This window comes from Calcarisporiella thermophila (genome assembly GCF_041956535.1).
Source record: "Calcarisporiella thermophila strain CBS 279.70 unplaced genomic scaffold VTP21scaffold_5, whole genome shotgun sequence".
In the NCBI taxonomy this organism is placed as follows: domain Eukaryota; kingdom Fungi; phylum Calcarisporiellomycota; class Calcarisporiellomycetes; order Calcarisporiellales; family Calcarisporiellaceae; genus Calcarisporiella; species Calcarisporiella thermophila.
This window is the reverse complement of record NW_027192195.1, coordinates 1,265,809-1,285,718: the sequence shown is the minus strand read 5'-3', so window position 1 is coordinate 1,285,718 and position 19,910 is coordinate 1,265,809. Positions and strand designations below refer to the sequence as shown.

Here is a 19,910-nt window from a genome sequence, read left to right as displayed (position 1 = left end):
TGTCTTGTTGTCCGTCTTGATTCTAATGTGTTTGTTCTCCCAGTGTTAGACGTGTAACTTTAGAGCGAAGAGAATAGCCTGGAGCTCTTTCTGGTTCGATGATGTTTTACTCTCTGGGTCTGTCCATTGGCCATGTGTTGTTAGGTGTGTGCTCACTATCCCACATCCTGTTCCTGATGCGTCTGTTGTTATATTCACTGTTTCGTCCGACGGTGGAATTCTTACTTGCAAGCCGTTGTGAACATCCATGAGGATTTCACACTTTTTCAAATCCTATGTCATATCCTCTGAGAGTGGTATCACTTCTCCCATTCTTGGTTGTTTCTTTGAAGGTTTTTTGCAAGATCTCTTTGTAAATGCTGAAAAATGAATTCTGGCTCCTCTGCAGGTACTGTCTATGCTCTAAGACCTGCTAGTGATGCTATTTGCCTTGTGGTCCTCGGCTTTGTTTTGCGAATCTAATGTTTTATTTGATTTGTGCAACCTTATATTTTGGGAGCCTGGTTTCCATGGTTTTTGTCTTGATTTTGAATCCCGGGAATATCTGTTGTTTCTTTTCAGCGTCAATCCTGATTTCTTTTTGTTGATTATGAAGCCGAGTGCTTGAAGGTGTTCTATCAGAAACCTTGCTTGATTATTTGCTTGGACTTCTGATTCGGTCTATTATTTTTATTACAATTCATAGTTTCTTTTAAAAGCAAAAATTTGAAAAATTGTAGCCAGTTTATTCTTATATTTTATACATATGATATTTTATTATTTTTCCATGATTATGATTAAAGCACGACTTGGACTCCGAAGTAGCAGATATAGTCCGGGGAGAGAAGCTTGGGCATGATGCCTAAAAGGCATGGGGCGAAACTGAGAAGGTTAATTCGATTTATCATTGCTACATCGATTCTGACTACAATAATTGATCAAACTCATTCTAGCAAGTGACCTCATGTCCTATATAGTATAAAGTAAGTTAAATCGTATCTACAGCGAATTATCCCCAAAGGTTTTTCTCGATAAAAGGCTTGTCCTAGCCTTGTAAGGTGGGTTACTACTAGATTGTTACCGGTTGTCAGGGTTCGGGCCGTTCAAGATCCGCAAAGTCTTCCATGCTTCGCTGCATAAGGCGATGTTACGGCTGAGAGCCTCCGCCCCATTGAAACCTCCGATGGGATCGAATGTGGAGCAGGACAAGTACTCGATTTAAGTTTGAAAAGAGCTGGAAATGGAAGCAGAGCCGAATGCATCGTGCTGTGGAGTAGCCACAGGGCCGAACCATCGCCCAAACCTCTGAAAATTCCTTATCACTTTCGCGTTTACTTACGGTTGCTTCGAGTGCGGCATTCTAATGAAGAGCCCGAGGTCGCGAGAGGCGGGATCGGGAATGCATCGAGCGGCCGACCTCAGCTGCTCGCTACGAAAGAGGTTCTCCCGTCAATCCGGCCACGTCCCGCTCTATGCTGCTTGGCTTCTTAGCCCAAAATAGAAATGAACGCGGCTTTAATAAGACTTCTTATGGTACCCCTTGTTTCCTCGCCCAGCCAATCAACAACCAGTACATTTCGATCCAAGCACCCCCGATTGGCTGTTTCCATGCACGTGTCCATTCACCCATCCTAGGAGTTAGCCTAGCTTGCTTCGCTTCATGCAAATAAGTATGCTTCTACAAGGGAACTGCGACCATCATCACCAATGCCCGATCGGCGACTGGATTGTATGCAGGATTAGGCAATACGGGTTAGCTGCAGCCTATTGCCACCCTCGAGCTTGAGCAGATTTGAAAAAACCATGTAAATATTGGCAATCTCTTATTCGATGTTTGTATTGCAGCACTCAGAGACCTATGTTCCAATGAATATCGACGATATCATTCACTCATCCACCTGAGTTGGTCGTTTCATAAAGGGGGTTTTTCCTTATTTCATATTGCAGTAGTATCCATTTTCTTCTCATCGCATTTTCCCTTTCCTCTCTCAGATCCCTTCAGCAATTTGACTGCGTTATGGACTACAAGAAACATGGTATATTTGGTAGGCTGAGCTTAATTCTACCCTCTGCATCATTTAGTTTCGTCTCTAGATTCTAAGCTGAATATATCATTTTGTTAGAACTGATTAAGAGTATATTAATAAAAGGAAAGAAGACAGATAGAAGGGATAACACAAATAACACACACCACTAGAGAATTCAAAAGAGAGAAAGCACATCCTATATATATGATATATTAGGAGATGATGACTAATAATGATGATAAGATACTTGCTTATACATATTTGTATAAGTATGAAATACCCGTCGTAACACAACAACTATTCAGACTTAGATCATGCCTGGTCGTTCTCCAACACATTTTCTGCCCGCATAAGGATGCAAATGTTGATTACTCTGGTGTAATGATAAAAAAATCAGAGTACACCTCAAAAAAAAATAGCCGTGGCAATTTACTTCTGTCGAAGGAATTCCCGAGGAACTCGATCATAACCGGATCATAAAAATCTCAAGCAGCAATTTGACCGCAATGACGGAATCACTAATGATGCAAAGTCATGAGATGTAGCGTCAAACCACCGTTCTATTTCCTTGATTGTTCTTGGTAATTTATCCATTCACTATCGCGTTTAGGTGATCCGCCTAGTAGGAGACTATCGAGAAAAGGTAGCAGATTTTCTGGTCAGTCAAGAAATAGCAGAACGTGAACAGTTAGAGATCGACGTTTATTAGGGATTTGAATTCTTACGGATTTCAATAATGTAGTCTTTATTAATAAGCTGCAACAATTCCGCATCGTTATGATTCAAGCGCTGTTATATGCTTGCATCCATGTTAAATTCACAAAAAGTGAAAAGGGATGATTTGCCATAGAAACTGAATTTTATTAGAAATGATCCTCGGAGTAAATACTTGGTGCACAATTGAAAAACTCGGTGATCATGAAGCGCCGCCTGTTTTGTGACACTTTTTAATTTGATACACGACTTAAATATTCCTTCATATACGACTCCAACATACAAAATATGGATACCATTGAAAGCCCCACTCACAAAGTACTTTCCCCAAATACTATAGAATGCCCATGGCTAACACTCATTTCGAAAAATATCAATTCATCATGGTTTCATCCTTCTATTCTCTTTCAACTCAGTCTCATAACAAAAGAACAAGATTTAAAATAAGCTAAGTCCAACTCGATTACCATTTAGTGAATCCATCTTCAGTCTTGATAGTACTTTGGGTCCGGTCTGGGAACGTATTCATCATCTGCATTCAGCTATCCTTTACGAACGATTTGGACAAAAATAACATATTCTCCCAGATATTCCTGTTCCGCTCTCTGAGAATCTGCTCTTCAAGCATTGCTTTCTTCTTCCCAAAGAGCATCTCTAGGATTAAGATCAGGGATTGTGAAGGCAAATCAAAAACTTCGACGCGGTTGGTTAGAAATCATTGATCAATGAGTTTTGACAGCACGGTAGCGATGGCTTTAATATAACAAAAATAAACTTTAGTGCCTGCAATGAATAGATCCAAGATTACCGGTTGAATGTTCATGTTTCCGAGTTGTTTAATAAGCGACGTCATCGTTTCGACGTCATCAGTGATACCCCTAAGTAGCACTCTCTGATTCCTTAAGGTTATCGCATTTTCGAGTAGTACTTGTGCCGCCATTTCTCACCCAAGTTATCTCATTAGGGTAGTTGAAGTGAGTATAAACCGCCACATGTTTTCCCAGTTTGCCTCCAGTGTTCACTACATCAATTTACGTAGATGTCCATTTATAATCGGTCAGGATCCGAGAGGGGCATACCGCCACCCTTTTGTTCACAAAACGTAGACGCCGAATGTGAGGTATTGATGTAATATGTTCTGTATTAAATTAATACGAGTCACTCTCCGAAACAACCTAAGTTATTCATTAGCTGGGGTGTATTTCGAATATGTTTAAAAATTTTATCCCAACGTCGACGAGCAGGTGCGAATGTTTTTTTGGATGAAACGAGCTCCGTCGTACCCCCGACTGAGTAAGATCTTGTGCTGATACAGCAATAGAATGGGAAAACACTTGTGGCTATGAATATATAGAGCATAAATACAAACCACGCAAATATAGGAATCAGATCCAAAAATATATAAAAATTGATATATAACAGCTTTCAATATCTTATCCACCTAAGGCTCAAGGATTTACTACACCATGAAGACTACTTTAACCCACCCAAGAACAAGGCGTTATCGGGATAACGATGAATTAGACCTTGTACTGGTAAAACGTGTTTCTCATGTAAACTGTCCAAGGACAACACCGGGTGATCTGGCATTATTGTTGATTCGAGGGACAAAAATTGCCGTCTCACCAGGTCATTGATAGGGAAAACCCTATCAATAACTGAGAGAATATGGGGAGTAAGGCGAGCAGACATTGAAGCAAGAAGCATGTCGGTCATAAGCTCGTCGATAAAACCTTTATGTTTGTAGGTTCCTCAATCCATTTGTTCCTGGTTATAGAGGGTACGAGGCAGAAAACCTATAAGGAATTTCTTGAGCTTCCCTTTTCCTTGAATAGCTTCCGATAGCTAGTGTATGTTGGATTGAGATTGATCACAACAATTCTAGCCTAAATTTTCAGTAGGCTAAAAATAAATATTTTTAAATTATTTACCTGCTATCGGTAATCAAGAAATTGCTCAACGGATAACCCAAAAAAGTGTTTTTTTTTTCAATAGTTTTCTTTTGCGTTAATTAAACCAGATAAATGAGAGTCATTTTGCGCTGGCTGAGGAGATCTCTGAAGAAATTAAGTGGGATTATCTAAAGGCTTAATTGAATGACCTTAACAGATTGCGATAAGGTTAAAAGGTGTACTTTTTTTATTTTCTTATCTACATTTTTGTAATGTTGTGATTCTTGCAGCCTATTTTTGACCCAATTTGGTAGCCTATTTGTACTCGAGACCCGAAGTGGAGTTATTAAGTTATGCATAATGGGTGAGATTTTTTGGGGAAATGTTAAATATTGACGAGGATTTCATTTATTTGAGGTTGATCCAAGATTTTATGCACGGTCATCATCATTAATCCCCATTAAATTTGGAAAAGAATAAACAGCATTTGAATATTTTTCAGGAAATATTATATAGGTGAATTTATACATTGATGGCTTACGCCGTCGATGCATAAATTCGCATAACTCGGGAACCTAAGCGCAAGTTCCCGTGAGAAAAAATAGGAATTACCTTATAATCTATGCAGAGTCTGTATCAGGATGTAGTGCATGCTGCAGTTTCTCTTCTCACGCGCGATATTGGAATGGAATGTGAGAAGATTTTCATTATTATAGCGAACCCCTGCATAAAAAATGGTTTACGCGGACTACTCTATATAAACCCTTAAAAACTCGATAGTCTATCTACTACTCAACAACATCATGGGAGTGAAAGAGCTTCAATCTGCTAACGAATTTCAACAACTTCTCCAATCGAACAAATTTGTAAGGAATACTCTTCCCACTCCTACTCTATAGAACATTTTCGGTAATACTATGCCAATTTCTTTAAATTAAATAGGTCGCTATTTTGTTCTACCGGGATGGACCTCTGGGTATGAATCCGCTCCCACAACTTTTTTCCGGAGTTGCAGCTCAGTTCCGAGATATTGCGTTGGGCCAAGTCAACACCGATAAGCACCCTGTAAGTAGTAGATTAAGCAAAATGGGTTCTTTTACCTACCCTGCTAAAATAGAAAATATTGGTATAGTGGGCTTTAGAAGAATCAAAGCAGCAGATTCCTCTCAGGCCTCCTTGTCTCGTTGCCTATAGGGACGGAAATGTGATTCATGACTCAGGAAATCTTGATCCAGTATCTGCTCCAGGCCGTATTTCAGCTTTCTTGAATGAAGTTATGGCCGAAGAATAAGCATATTATGTTGTTCTGCTTGCTCTTTATAACGCTATTGTCAATTAAGCAAGCAGCATTTATGAAATAAAATTTTAATACCAATATGCTGTCTCTATTGAACACGAATAGGTGATTAACACACCACCTGTAGTGTGGAAATCAGACACAGCTAGGAAAAAAAAAATAATAGATTGTGGAGTAGCATAGAGTTGGAAATATGCTACAGTCATCTTGGCTGTTGATGCACTACATGCAATAATGATAAATTATGTCGGACTTAATGAAAACCACATTTTTTTAAAACTATGTCTAAAATCACCGATCTCGGTGTATGCGATTTGTTTGCAATCCCATGCTGTTCTGCAATAATTAGGGTTGTAAATTGGTATATTATTTTTTCTAGCCAAGCTCAATATAAGCCTCGATCTAAGCCGTGAATAAGCCATTAATTACATATACGGGAAAATTCATAACACTTGAAATTTAGAGTGCTTTTTTAAAAAGAAGTTCGATTCAAGACTTTTATATTTTCCTGTCATATTTAGTTGAAAATGGTCATAATAAGAGTTCTCTCTGGGAATCCGTTGAGATAATTGAACGCAAGCACAAAAGCTTTTATCCTTTTCTCCGTTGTATTCATTGCAATGAAAAAGTTTGGGCGACAGGTGCGAATCGTATCAAAACTCATCTATTAAAATGTTAGAGCCCCGAAGAAGATGAAAATACTGATATAGCAATATCAGGAATGTCGTCAGACTCGGATTGTATGGTCACAAGTTTAAGAAAGCGTAAACACGTCGCAACTGAATTTGATGAAAATGATATTGTGACTTAGGCTTGACAATCTGCTCGCAAAAGCAAACTATAGTGGAGGTGTATTCATTGATTTTATAGAAAATAATTATTTTACTCCGATTTATGAAGAAAATGAATCCTAACTATACTTCTTTCTAGCATTTCAAGATGATGAAGATATCAAGCAGAGTTAGTTGAAGATTGGTTACAAATCAGTCAGACAAAACCTTTAACAGCCTTTACTATCCGCCTGATCATAAATGCTCTATGAGATAAAGTAAAGAAACTCTGGAGATCAGGTTTCCAAAGATAAAGAGGTAGAGAGATATGCTGGACGTGTTTAAGTGTTGATTCATAAGTTCAAAGGCAAGAATATTTTCGAAATATGAGATATGAAAAATTCCAAAAATGCCAAACTGCACTGTAGAGTTGGGCGGGACACCCACCAATCTTTGAATTGGTGCGCAACAACTCGGATATTTTTAATCGTCTCATTATGGTCTGGTTCGTTTATTTGAATCACTTCTCCAAACTTATTCCTCAGGGTTGCGTCTAGCATTTCTTAACAAAATGACCATGTGTATCATGTTCTTGTTTTTCTACAACTCTCCATAAGATTAGGACAGGACAGCTATTGCAGAGAAGCAGAATCTACACTCTTCTATCTCATAACATCCTAGTAACAGTAAGTTTTTTCTCCCAAGCCTCGGATCTGGTGGTATAATCAGATTTATACTCTATATTTAGAATAATTCACTATGTAGAAAAAATCAATTTGGAAGTTCAAATTTAATCACTTGATGTATTAAAGTCAAAAGTTTAGCATTCCAATTTGGGAATTTTCCTGCAAGGCGCCACGTCATGTTCGATCTTGGAAACATCTTTCTTTCTTCTCAAATAGTCAAATACAGGCTGTAATACAAACATCTTCTTAGTATAAGTTATTCCACTATGTTCTTACATTCTATCTATTCAGTGAATGCAATAAATTCTTTGAATAGATGACTCATTTAACGGAAATCAATATTAGTAATAGAAAAAATTAATATACGATTTGATTTTGTGTAGAGTTTAAGATTTAAGAGTCATCGAAACAACTAAACAATTAAGTATAACAGGCTAATTTCTCAGGAAGCGAAGCAATGTTAACTCTCACGAAGTATTATGTGTTATGCGGCTGTCCAAAATTAGTCTGGTCTGGATATTACCACTGAGCCACATATTTGATTTGATCCTGAAATCTTATATAAACTGAGCTCCAAAACGAATTTAACGATAGATTTACAATATTCTTTTTTATTTCAATTAGAGATAAAATATGAATTCACAAGCACTCTTTTTAATCCTAATGATGGTCATGCTCACGGTTGTAGGAGCTCAAGAATGTAGTATAAGTCAGCCCTGCAAACCACCAAAGCACTGTTGCATTTGCAAAGACAAGCCTAATAGATGTGCTCTCCCGTTTGAGGCGTGCCTTTGTTGATTTTATATCTCTATACACTACTGATAAGCTTTTTTGGAAAACACAGAGTATTATATACAACTTGGTGTTTCTTCGTACGCAACTCTGATATTAAAATTGATTGAATATATGGAAATTTAATTGCAGTCACCTTTATTAAATACAAAAGGATGGTTACTAATAATATCTAAGTTTTTTATTTAAATATTTCGAATATTTCGAAGTATCATTTAAAATAAAATTTAAATTGGTGCTTGCACTAACAATTATACAATAAATGTTAAAATGAATAAAAGTGAAAGGATAGAGAATAATACAGCATTCCTTGTATTTAATCCTGTCCTAAAAATTCGACTTAAGGGAGTGATTCTAATAAACAATCATACAAGGTTTCCAGATTGATATGAACGATCAATAGAGCATTAATATCATGGGAAAATAACTACATTATAATTTATACCTATTCTTTATAATTGTTTAATCCATTCGTGTATTGCCCAGTCAACTCTAGTATGAGGGAAAATTTAAAGCTCCTTATTGAACAAAATAGTGGAATAAGGGAGGGAATGCTTAAAATTTAATACTACCGCGAGGTATTGTATGCAATCACCACAAATCTCAAATTTCAAGTATCATATCCTAATATATAATCGTTCAATACACATAATACACAGGCGATATTGTTACGATATAGTGTAGATACACTCGTGTTATTAAACATGAGTGTATCTACACTATACGCTGATCTACCCACGACCCCAGTTATAAAGGTATTTTTGAAAATGCTAAGATAGAATTGAAAAACACCCCAAATTCTAAAAGTTAACATGTTGATGATTATCGATGTGTACTTATGAGAATCAATTCTGATTAAATCCTCCCCACTATTACCTCCAAATAAACTGCGGACTAGGTCAGAGTCCCGTGCTTCAAGACGAGGTTCTCCTAAGCTTTGGAAATTCCGTCTGGAGCGACACATTCAAATGGTCGTAATCACATTCCAGACTGCCTGAATACGAAGGCGGATGCGGCCTCTCGGGAAATCAGGGTACGTAGACAGTCGCACACTTTCCAAAATCTAAAGAACATGGGGACTACATACGATTGACCTTTCGCAGACAGATTAGCGAAACGCGTCCCACGATTATTCTCTTGGCAGTCCATACCGGGAGCGGCAGCAACCGATGCATTAGCTCAGTGTTGCCCTACAAAAAACCCACCAGGTGGAATCTGCTAGAAAACGTATAGAAGCACGTGGAAAGGATGGAGAACATTCGCGAATCCTTAAAGTTTTACAAACTTTCCATAAATATTACACTAGAAAATAACAAAAAAATAGCTAAGCCAAAGCAAGCTAATAATAATGACCTTATATCATGAGCAAAGACGTAAGCAAGCTGTCCTGTTACATATACTGTATATCTAGATAATGATGATGTCATCGAGATGTCACTAAATATAGGAGCTATCTAAAACTAACAAATGTAACAACTATTGTTACATATGTTACTTTCAGATCTTCTTATTCTCTGTGTCTACGTTGCTACGTCATCATTTATTGGATATATATACATACATTTGAGATTGTAATAAATCATAAGGAGTTAAATCTTTCTCTCCAACTAAAAACCCCCGTCACACTATTACATTTCGACTAAGCCGTCATAAACGCTAGGCTTAGTATTGAACTATTCATTCAAACCCAGAATTTTGAGCTTAGTAATTACCGCAATTTACGCGAAAATTGGAGTCATCCATGTTATTACTAAGTGATTCGATCGATTATGGCTAAGAAAATAAGCTTCCTATGCTATTATTTTAAAATAGGGTAATTTCATGAAGCTCTCTATTTCGCATTGCTTACATTTTTTCAATTGTAGTATAAATAATAAGATCCAAGTTGAGGAAGCATTACAATGTTGAATCGTTTAAACTTACTCTCCAAGCATTTGAAATCAGCCATGGCCATTCCGAACCTGACTCTCTACACGGCTGCAACCCCTAATGGGCATAAAGCATCCATTACTCTAGAAGAACTCGATCTGCCTTATAATGTAAAATCCATCTCTTTTGCTCAAAATGAACAAAAGTCAGAGTGGTTCACCAAGATAAATCCGAATGGTCGCATACCTGCTCTGACCGATCACTCAAGGGATAACTTTAACGTTTTCGAATCAGGCGCCATTATGATTTACCTTTGTGAGCATTACGATCCAAATGGCAAGCTCTACCCTAAAGATCCTAGCGCCCGCTCTGAGGTCTTGCAATGGCTTATGTTCCAGATGGGAGGAGTGGGTCCGATGCAAGGTCAAGCCAGTCACTTTTATAGATATTCGCCCGAGAAAATCGAGTATGGAATAAAGAGATACCAAAAAGAGACAAGGCGACTATATGAAGTTATCGAGAAACATCTTTCGCAAGGAAGAGAATGGCTTGCAGCAGGACAGTTTTCTTTGGCAGATATTGCGAATTTCACATGGTTAGTACTTTATACTCTAATCAAGTAAATTTAATGGTCTCTAAATACCGTCTATTTCTTTAGGATCCGATCACATCAGTGGGCGGGAGTCTCGATTGATGGTCTTCCCAACCTCAAGCTTTGGCTCGACCGCATAGAAGTCCGCCCTGCCGTGCAACGAGGATTGAATGTTCCAGAGAAGGATCAGATTAAACAGATAGCAAGCAACCCTGAATTAGCGAAAAAAACTGAAGAATCTTCGAAAGCTTGGATACTAAAAGGGCAGCAAAATTGAATTGTTGGTGTAAAGCAATTTTAATCTTGAGATCATTTAAGCATTTCATACATATCACTTCTCCCTATAATAATTGAACTTATCAACTCTTATCCTACTTTTGTATAGCATATTTTTACTAACTACTAGTATTATGCTTCAAATGATCATTATCCCATTATTTTATTTGACATTATCAAGTAAATATTGATATACGATAATTTTAACTACATTCTACATATTGGAACGATAATAGCGATCAAATGGGGTGATTTTCGGAAATGCAGCACAACATTTTTGAAAACACATATTGTTCAATTTAGATATTTACAGAGAATTAAATATAATAATTGAGTATAAGACAATGAGCCAAATTCAAAATAGTTTTACTTAAAGAGGAAAATCAGATCGCCTCAGAATTCACTGATATATCTAGATTCATTTGAGTAGTTGAATTTATTCGTCTAGTTTTTTTCCGGTATAAATCTGCATTTAATCCCTCCATATCGTTAATTCTATGTAAAGTAAGGCACTTTTAGTCTTACTGATAGTATAGCGTGGGTTGCTATTAACTTTTAATCTCTGTTTCTACCATGTGTATTTCATACCCGGAGAATTAGGAAACCATTTGCTTAGCAATTCTACCCGTCCAACATCACATGAGTTTGAATAAAATGGTTAAGGCTAATGCTTAGCTTACTGAATCCTCGTATATACTATACTATCGACTCTAGTAAAAAAATTTATATGAACTTTATTTTATTTCATCTTACTATGCCTATCACTTGCTATAGCATTCCTTGTTAAAATTTAACCGTCAAAGTTTTATTATCCTATTACGTATCATATTCACAAATATGTCCGCTTGAGATTAATGTATTAGAAAAAGTAACACCGCTTGTTCCTGTTTTGAGTTTTATTCAATATACAAATTCAATTAAGATATATGTACTCGAAGTTGTACCAAACCTACGGAATTTAATTATTTGCTGTAAGTATATACCATTAGCGTGGGTTTAAACGTTTAATAGTAAGAGTAGACTTAGTGTCCCCGTTTTCTAGTATAGAACTAGTCACATGTTACATTTAATGTGTTAATCACACTAACCAATAAAGTGGGTTGGAGTATCATCAAATAGAATTAAAATGATTCGACTATAAGCCAAGGTGGGGAAACTGTGATACATTATTAGTATGAGTTGGCATATTGCTCAAAACTTAATCGAAAAATTACTCCGATATAAGATATAAAGAGGAGGGCAATTGTGTTAATTTCTCATTACACCATTAGGGCTTTCGTTTTTTGACTGTTTTAATTGACCTTTCAACTAGAGAATTATATTGAAATTAGCTGAAATGTATCTCAAAACACTTGGCTTATTTTTATTGTGTGCTCTTTGCTTCCTTGAATCGGCCTTTGCGTGGAGTTGTCAATGCAATTTTGATTTTAAAGCAACCGCAAGATCATGCAATCTAGGTAGAGCCTTCGGCCGGCCATGGAGGATTGGCGAAAATGGTGGTGTAGTTTGTTATAATATCCATAGTGCAGAGCGAAGTGTTTTTAAAAAATACTGCAAGGATGAAGGCACAGAATCCAGTGTTTGTTTTTAGATAGCTAACCGAATCGGTTTAACTTACTTTTTTTGCAATAAATTACACTTGTAAGTTAATTAATAGTGGCAAGTATTAGGAATGAGGGTACATATGAAACGCATTATCTTTATTAAATATACAATTCTATTTGATAGCAAACTATATACAGTATCATATTCCTAACATTCAAATTAAGTCGCTCTACCTGGATTTTAATCCCTATACTGAGCCAACCTAACAACTTATAATAAATCTCTGGACTATTGTTGGTTAAGCAGCATCCATGTACAGTCCCTTAGGAATTTTTGGTATTGTAATTATTGAACCCAATGTTGATTATATGCTCAAAAAGTCTCAAGCAGAATCTTACTGATATATTCGTTATTTTTCGATATTTGAATGGCAAAGGCGTATGGCAGTAGTATAAAAGATAAAAGAATAACTTTTAATTAATGCATGAAAAGGAAATAGGCAAAAAAGTAAAGTGCTAATAGAATAATTCCGTAGTATTATATTTTGCTATATTTCCAATCTATTAATGTCATTACACCTCTAGAGGTTAGCACACCATCCCTGCTTAGCACCAAAAGATTTACAGGCAAACTTGAATGCTGTCGCACAGTCAGCACCATCCGTGTCATAGGTCGAAATATTGTCCATGATGGGGTTCTTTTCGCGGAATTTGTCTCCGGGGCAGTTCAAAACCTTGAAATGAACATGATTGTATGCTTTTTTGGTAAGCGCATTATTGTGGACAGAAGCGCTTGACTTGCTGCTGCAATGACAAACATACTTAGCGGACACCGAAGATGCGAGAGCGAGCACGAGAGCAGGGAGAGAAATAAGAAGAGCTTTCATTTCGAATTGATTACTGGGAGAGAAAGTAGGATAAGTTTTTTTAGGGTGGATTATACTGAAGAAATTAACGCTTTTAGGCAAACTTTTGCAGTATTTATATATCATATCTTGGAGGTGAAATGGAGTGAAAGTATGCTTAATAATTTATTAGATATAATTCTCAATAGATCTGACGGATCTAATCCGAAGGTGCGGGACGAATTTTTTTTTTCAATCTCAGCCATGAGTCCCAATATGAGTAATCTTCTGGCATGGACAAATATTTGTTCAAATTCGAAGTCCCGGTACATATTTTTCATAATTGGCCAATTGGAAGATTTTAACTGAATTACGTTGATACATTGTAACTCGGGTATTCAGCTAACGGCATTCGGAAACCTCTAAAGTACGTGATAAAATTGCAATAGGTTGGGTTGACCAAAAATAAAAAAATCTAGACAGGACTGGAGTTTTTCCACTAACTTAGAAAGCTATACTCACCCCAAAGAAGTGCATATATGGATTAGAATATTGTAATACTTTAGAAATTTTGGCGTGTCTCTCATTCGATTCGATAAACACTATTATTTACCCATGCATCTAATATTTGACGACCGATATAATGCGATGCTGCTATTCTTAGAGTTCATAATATATCATCTTCGACATTTTTTATGCTCAATATTGAAATTTTTGCTAAATCATATACCCGAGACCGGATTACTACACACTTCTTTCATCTCAAATTGAAAATATCTACGAATTCTCATAGCCGCACCATCTTAGGCATTGGTGATGCGGAGCTTGATCCTATATACATGTAAGTTCAATATACACTCACATATCTAATGTGAGTTTTGGGCTACTTGAAATTTTATGCTCTGTTTTATCTGCGCTCTACCCGTCCAAAACCGAGTAAAACAAGAATATTGGATACCATTAAATCACAGCTGCAATTTTCCAGTAAGTCTTGACGAACCTGTGTTATCTGTAAGTTGCTTGAAAGAATATATCTATTTAGTAAAAACACTTAATTTTACAATTGAAATCGGTCTAGAGAGTAGTAAGGCAAGATCTTCAAGTATTGGAGGTTTCCGTTAACAAAGGATTCCAGAATGTGCTTATATATGCTTGATTATCTAAATAATATTCATCAACGCAAAACAATCGTAACTGAATAGAGAGGGACAACTGCCTTAATTATTAATAGCACCTCAGAAGGTCGAAAAATTTTCTGAAAAATTTTGAATCTATTTAGCCTGGTCTCGTATTTTCCAATGCACATGAGTAGGGAGTTAAAGTTTATTAAGGCATTATTCCAAGATTCGCATAGTCAGTTAATGAAAGCCTTCCAAATTCTAATGTGATTAAAAAGGATAAAACGTAAAGTTTGTCTATGCCCTAGGCTATCGGGTGAATCGGTAAAATATTTTCTAAGGACTTAATTAAAGTTTAGTATACATTACAGCAGCCGGGGAAGCTTGCTCTGAATATAGGCACTAGCTTTTGAAAAGAGAAACTAGTAGACTAGCACCCATATCCAAAATTAACCAAAAACATTTTCGTGCAACACGCTGTATGTGCATTCTACTGAATATGAACCTAATCTTATCGGCATTAATGCGCAAAATGGGAAAAAAATGGGATGATTGAAAAACTATAAAACCTATGGTCAATGATTACTTTCCGAGGAAACTTGTGGGATTCTACCCTCACCAAATTGCTAACAATCGTTATTTATTAGCGTTTGTACTAAACATAACATATTCCCTATCCATCGTCATATCTTTTACCACTACACCAGAAATTAATGGTACATTGAGTACATTTAGTTATCTTTCTACAAGTTATTATGTCTCGAAACCGAATCAATTTAGTGTTGACTCGTTGAATCCTCAATGACAGTTTCATTTACCATTACAGAAAAATAATAATATAATAGGAAAATTTTCATATATAAAAGCACTTATGTAAGAGAGGACTTTGACTGTAATTACAAAATTACATTAAGAACTGAATAAATTGAAGCAGTAATAAGTTAGGATAGCAAAAGCATGTGAAGAATTGTTTGTGAAGTTATTGGATGATCAAGAATAATAAAATAAGAGTTAGTAGATTCCGAATATACGAGTTTTAGCTAATCGTGTAAACGGATGTTTTGGAAAATTGAGCCCAGATGAAATGCAGTTTAGATATATAACTTATCTAAGCAAGATTTTAACATATCTCAATATGAAGAACTCAAATTTCTGTACCTCTCCAAATCTCCTGGCATGATTCAGTAAAAAAATAATCCAAGCTCCGAAATGATACTATACAATTAGTTTGTCAATTACGTCTTCAAATGGTAGAATTAAAAGAGACTTTTTCCTCCACACTCCTCCAGCCAATTTATCGGGTATAAGGGAGATTCAAATAAACTTAGATTTGATCGCATATATTAATTAATAAACATTAAACCCCCCAGCCAACTGAGTTTTCATTGATTATCAAAAAATTAGCCTAACTTTTGTCCTCACTAACCACCGATGTTGAAACTAGGAATACTAAAGCACCTTATAGGACGAATTTGCATAAACTTAAAAAATATATTGGCATCCTTGGATCACGCCAAGTGTTAAGATTTCATTCTTTTTTAAATAAAGGTTCGTGATTTTTTTATTTAAACATCATCAACAGTTTTCCATCAGCATAGGAATAAACTTCCACAGATCTAACCTCCATCTTTTCCAAATCCAATCCTTCCCTATCTTTATCCTCCCTCCTTCCTTAAAATATGCGCACTGTGCTGATTTTTCTCTTGGTTGTCGTTTTGGCACAAACTCATGCCGACGCTTCCGCAAACCCATATGCCGATTCCCTGCGAGCTATTCCAAAGGTTGACCATACCATGTTGAAAAATAATCAAATTGAGGCAGCTGAAAAGTATGCCATGCTCGCTATGAATGCCCACTCGCCATTTTTGAAACCCGGCAAACCATTCAAATGTGGGTGCTATTGCGATAGATTCCCAAACACGACCACCTTGGATTACTTCACTCTACAGGGACCGCAAGACGCCACCGGATATGTTGCCAGAGATGACCTTCGTAAAACATTTATTGTTGGTTTCCGAGGATCGGCTTCGATCCAAACATGGATTTCGAATGCGCACTTGAAATTAGTTCCTGTAGGGGGTAATGTTCCAGGAAAGATTCATGAAGGTATTTAAAAATATGAACCCCTTTCAAATTTATTTTCTGATGATACTCATTGTTAATTAACGTTTCATTTACAGGTTTTCGCGCCACTCACCTTGTCGTAGCCAAACGTATCAGCACGTTGCTCCAAAAACAATGGAAACAATATCCAGATTATACCGTGGAAGTGGTTGGTCATTCGCTAGGTGGAGCACTAGCAACCGTGCATGCTGCCTATCTCGCAGCTGATGTCAAAGTTGACCTGAACAAAATTATTCTTGTTACTTTGGAGGAGCCACTGGTTGGCGATTCCACCTTCGCAAATTATGTTTCTAATCTCAACATCCTTGGCTACCGCTTAACCAACAAGCAGGATGTTTTTGTTCATCTTCCGCCAGAATTTATGGGATACAAGGTACGCCGAATTTATAATTTAAATGGTTATATATCTACTGCATTCATCCCAAATCTAATCCAATATGATTTTTTATTTATTCTTTGTACTATAGCACCGTGGTAATGAGTTATACTACAGTGAATATAACAAAGTCATTCTCTGTCTGAATGCCAACGACAAAAATTGTAGCCCTGGTGTGCCCATTGAAAGACTTAATGCACTTGATCACTTTTATTGGGGAAAGGCAAATAGTGCTCATTGTGGTTTTGATGATACTGTGGGGGTTATTGTATCACTATTGGGCTTCTTTTTGTCTCTTCTTCGTGGAGGACCAACTACACCTCTTTAAGGGGCAGACAGTTGCCCAAGCTATATTTGAGATATCCTCACATGTTTTATTAATTTCCCTATATTACCCAAAATTTGGATAATATATGTGAATTTGTGCTTTTCTGTAGTCTCAAATCTCAAATTAAATTAGTTTTGATATTTATTTAATGGTGATTAAATATACAATTCTTGACTAAACAGTGAACCATTAGTCTAATATAAGATTTATTGCGAAGCTAGGTTTGTGATTTTTATACGCTGTAATTAGCAAACGCCAAAAAATATAATAGAGTATTGGAATGGGGCTTAGATATACTGTAACTCTTTCCATGCAATTGGATGGAGTTATTTCGGAAATTAAATTTTATTGGATTTAGTAGGCTTTTGAATTATTATATAGTGGCAAAAGAAAATTTCCAAGGGACAAAGTTACATGTTCATTAATGAGTGAAATCTAAGCATTAGTCAGTACTTACTAATGTTATTCTTTGAGAATCTACCCAATAAAATCTTGCAACGGTGGTTAATGGCACCTATGCGCATCACATCCTCTACCATTTCATCTAAAATGGAAAATTTTTTCAACTTTTCAACCATTGTCTACAATATAAATATGGGATACTCAAATTCTAGAATTGCCAACAATATTATAACCAACATCAAAAATCACAATTATCATCAAAAATGTCAGTGATCAAGGAAGTCTCTATAATCGGTTTGGGAGATATGGGCGTAGTGCTTGCTCAAACCCTACTTCGTTCTGGTTACCGTGTCACAGTCTGGAATAGGTCGAGTTCGAAAGCTGAACCAGTGGTCCGTGAAGGAGGTATTCTTGCTCCCAGCGTTGCTGTGGCAATCAATGCAAGTCCCATTTCCATCATTTGCGTGACCGACTATAAAGTGACACGCAATCTCCTCGATAGCGAAGATGTCATTCCAACACTTAAGGGTCGATTATTGGTGGAGCTAAGTACCGGAACTCCACAGGATGCTCGGGAAGCCGAAACTTGGGTACATAAGCATGGTGCAGAGTACCTTGATGGCGCTATCTTAGCGACACCATCCCAAATTGGAAGACCAGAAACACCCGTTTTCGTGTCTGGTAACGAATCCGTATTCCGAAAGACAGAGCCAATTCTCAAAATCCTTGCTGGTGGTTTGCAATTTATGGGTGAAGCGATTGGTGCCGCATCTGCATGGGATTTGGGTTTCTTATCCTACTTATGGGGTTCAATGTTTGGCTTTCTCCACAGTGCACGTATTTTTGAGTCGGAAGGAATTAGAGTGGATGCTTTAGGATCTATGATTACCAATGTTGCTCCGCTCATTGGAGAAATGGTCAAGCACGAGAGTGATGTTATCCAAGCTTCCAATTTTAGCAAACCGCAAAGTTCAGTTAAAATTAGCTCGGCGTCAGTAGATCTGATTAAAAAACAGGCTCATGAAGCTAAGATCAACACTGAATTCCCAACCTTTGTCCAGGGAATCTTTAAGAGAGCAATTGCTGCGGGATATGGAGATGAAGAAGTTGGAGCTGTCATTAAATTGCTACGCAAAGATGAATAGAAATTGCTTAGTTTATACATTATACATTCAATGACTTGTTAATAAACAGTGTGATGCTTTAATAGAATTTTATTTTTAAAGAATGCGTGAATATAACAAATGATCATATGCAAAAGTGTCGAATTCAATCTTAGCTCTAAATCAATATGTGAATATAATAAACAATCAATTGCTGTACTAATTTTGGTGATGATATTGTGTTTCATATTACTTCTATCAAAAACTGGATTTAGTAAATTTCTTTGCTAGCTGAAAAAATTACTCAGATTTTCGTTATTTTAATTTTTAATACCACGTCAAACACATTACGCTTTTCTTCATGAGTGAGCTAACTTTGATATAACTATTCACTACTAATAAGAAATGCACAAACTTTAGCCAGAAAGAAAGAATATAATCACCCTAATTATTTCTATAAAAGTAAAAATTATACGGGTTATTTCACTGAGTGTCCAGTATTACATCTGCTGCATTTAACCCCATCATATGAGTAAAAAGTGCAGGTTACTAACCGGGGATAGCAGGAAAAGATGAAGCGCTAACAACTCGTAAATTTTTGACGCCTCGTACTCGGAGTTTTCCATCCAGAACAGCCATAGGATCATTATCAGTACCAATTTTTGTGGTGCAACAAGCATACAGTCCGAATCCCACATATTTCCGTACCCAATCTGCCAGGTTTTCATCAGTGGTAATATGTGCTCCAGGAACTGTTTCATCGAAGCCGACTAATAACTTAATATGTGCTTGTTCTCGAAGCATTCTGATATGATTCGAAATATCGCGAATATCCTCTTCACCCTGTTGCCCTGAAAAGTAGTTAAAATTGATATAAGGCACGTCGTAGGGGTCAGCGGAGTTGAGTTGAACAATGCCAGCATTGGGAGAGTGAGCCTTAAACGTAATATGAGAAAGTGAGTTGAGGTTCTCGAAAGCAGTTTGAGACGCCCCTTTATTAAACTTGAGAAAATGCGATGGGCCATACGAGGTTGCCATATCAGGCTCTGTGTATTCCGGGCGAGATTTTGTGAGATATTGAAAGAGCACCATTAAATGTTTACGCACCTATTCCACGGTTAGCATATTGGCGATAGCAATAATTATCTATACTTGCGAGCATTTACACCCCTTTGA

The 19,910-nt window shown here is 36.7% G+C and overlaps 6 protein-coding genes across 6 annotated transcripts; 4 read left to right on the top strand and 2 right to left on the bottom strand.

Moving 5' to 3' along the window:
• Positions 1-5,234: 5,234 nt before the first annotated feature.
• VTP21DRAFT_9627 (uncharacterized protein) lies at positions 5,235-5,903 on the top strand (the record flags this gene model as incomplete). The annotated part of the gene is made up of 4 exons (XM_069400604.1): positions 5,235-5,304; positions 5,393-5,478; positions 5,555-5,677; positions 5,745-5,903. 4 exons carry the CDS (start codon positions 5,235-5,237, stop codon positions 5,901-5,903), a joined length of 438 nt encoding a protein of 145 aa, XP_069254514.1.
• A 4,155-nt stretch (positions 5,904-10,058) lies between these two features.
• VTP21DRAFT_9626 (uncharacterized protein) lies at positions 10,059-10,895 on the top strand (the record flags this gene model as incomplete). The annotated part of the gene is made up of 2 exons (XM_069400603.1): positions 10,059-10,621; positions 10,685-10,895. The coding sequence occupies 2 exons, from the start codon at positions 10,059-10,061 to the stop codon at positions 10,893-10,895; spliced, it is 774 nt and encodes a 257-aa protein (XP_069254513.1).
• Positions 10,896-13,019: 2,124 nt separating this feature from the next.
• On the bottom strand, positions 13,020-13,325 carry VTP21DRAFT_9625 (uncharacterized protein; the record flags this gene model as incomplete). The annotated part of the gene is made up of 1 exon (XM_069400602.1): positions 13,020-13,325. One exon carries the CDS (start codon positions 13,323-13,325, stop codon positions 13,020-13,022), a length of 306 nt encoding a protein of 101 aa, XP_069254512.1.
• Positions 13,326-16,080: 2,755 nt separating this feature from the next.
• VTP21DRAFT_9624 (uncharacterized protein) lies at positions 16,081-17,229 on the top strand (the record flags this gene model as incomplete). Its single annotated transcript, XM_069400601.1, has 3 exons — positions 16,081-16,507; positions 16,582-16,898; positions 16,993-17,229. The coding sequence occupies 3 exons, from the start codon at positions 16,081-16,083 to the stop codon at positions 17,227-17,229; spliced, it is 981 nt and encodes a 326-aa protein (XP_069254511.1).
• Positions 17,230-17,894: 665 nt separating this feature from the next.
• VTP21DRAFT_9623 (uncharacterized protein) lies at positions 17,895-18,776 on the top strand (the record flags this gene model as incomplete). Its single annotated transcript, XM_069400600.1, has 1 exon — positions 17,895-18,776. The coding sequence occupies one exon, from the start codon at positions 17,895-17,897 to the stop codon at positions 18,774-18,776; it is 882 nt and encodes a 293-aa protein (XP_069254510.1).
• Positions 18,777-19,283: 507 nt separating this feature from the next.
• VTP21DRAFT_9622 (uncharacterized protein) lies at positions 19,284-19,826 on the bottom strand (the record flags this gene model as incomplete). Its single annotated transcript, XM_069400599.1, has 1 exon — positions 19,284-19,826. The coding sequence occupies one exon, from the start codon at positions 19,824-19,826 to the stop codon at positions 19,284-19,286; it is 543 nt and encodes a 180-aa protein (XP_069254509.1).
• Between the last annotated feature and the right edge of the window lie 84 nt (positions 19,827-19,910).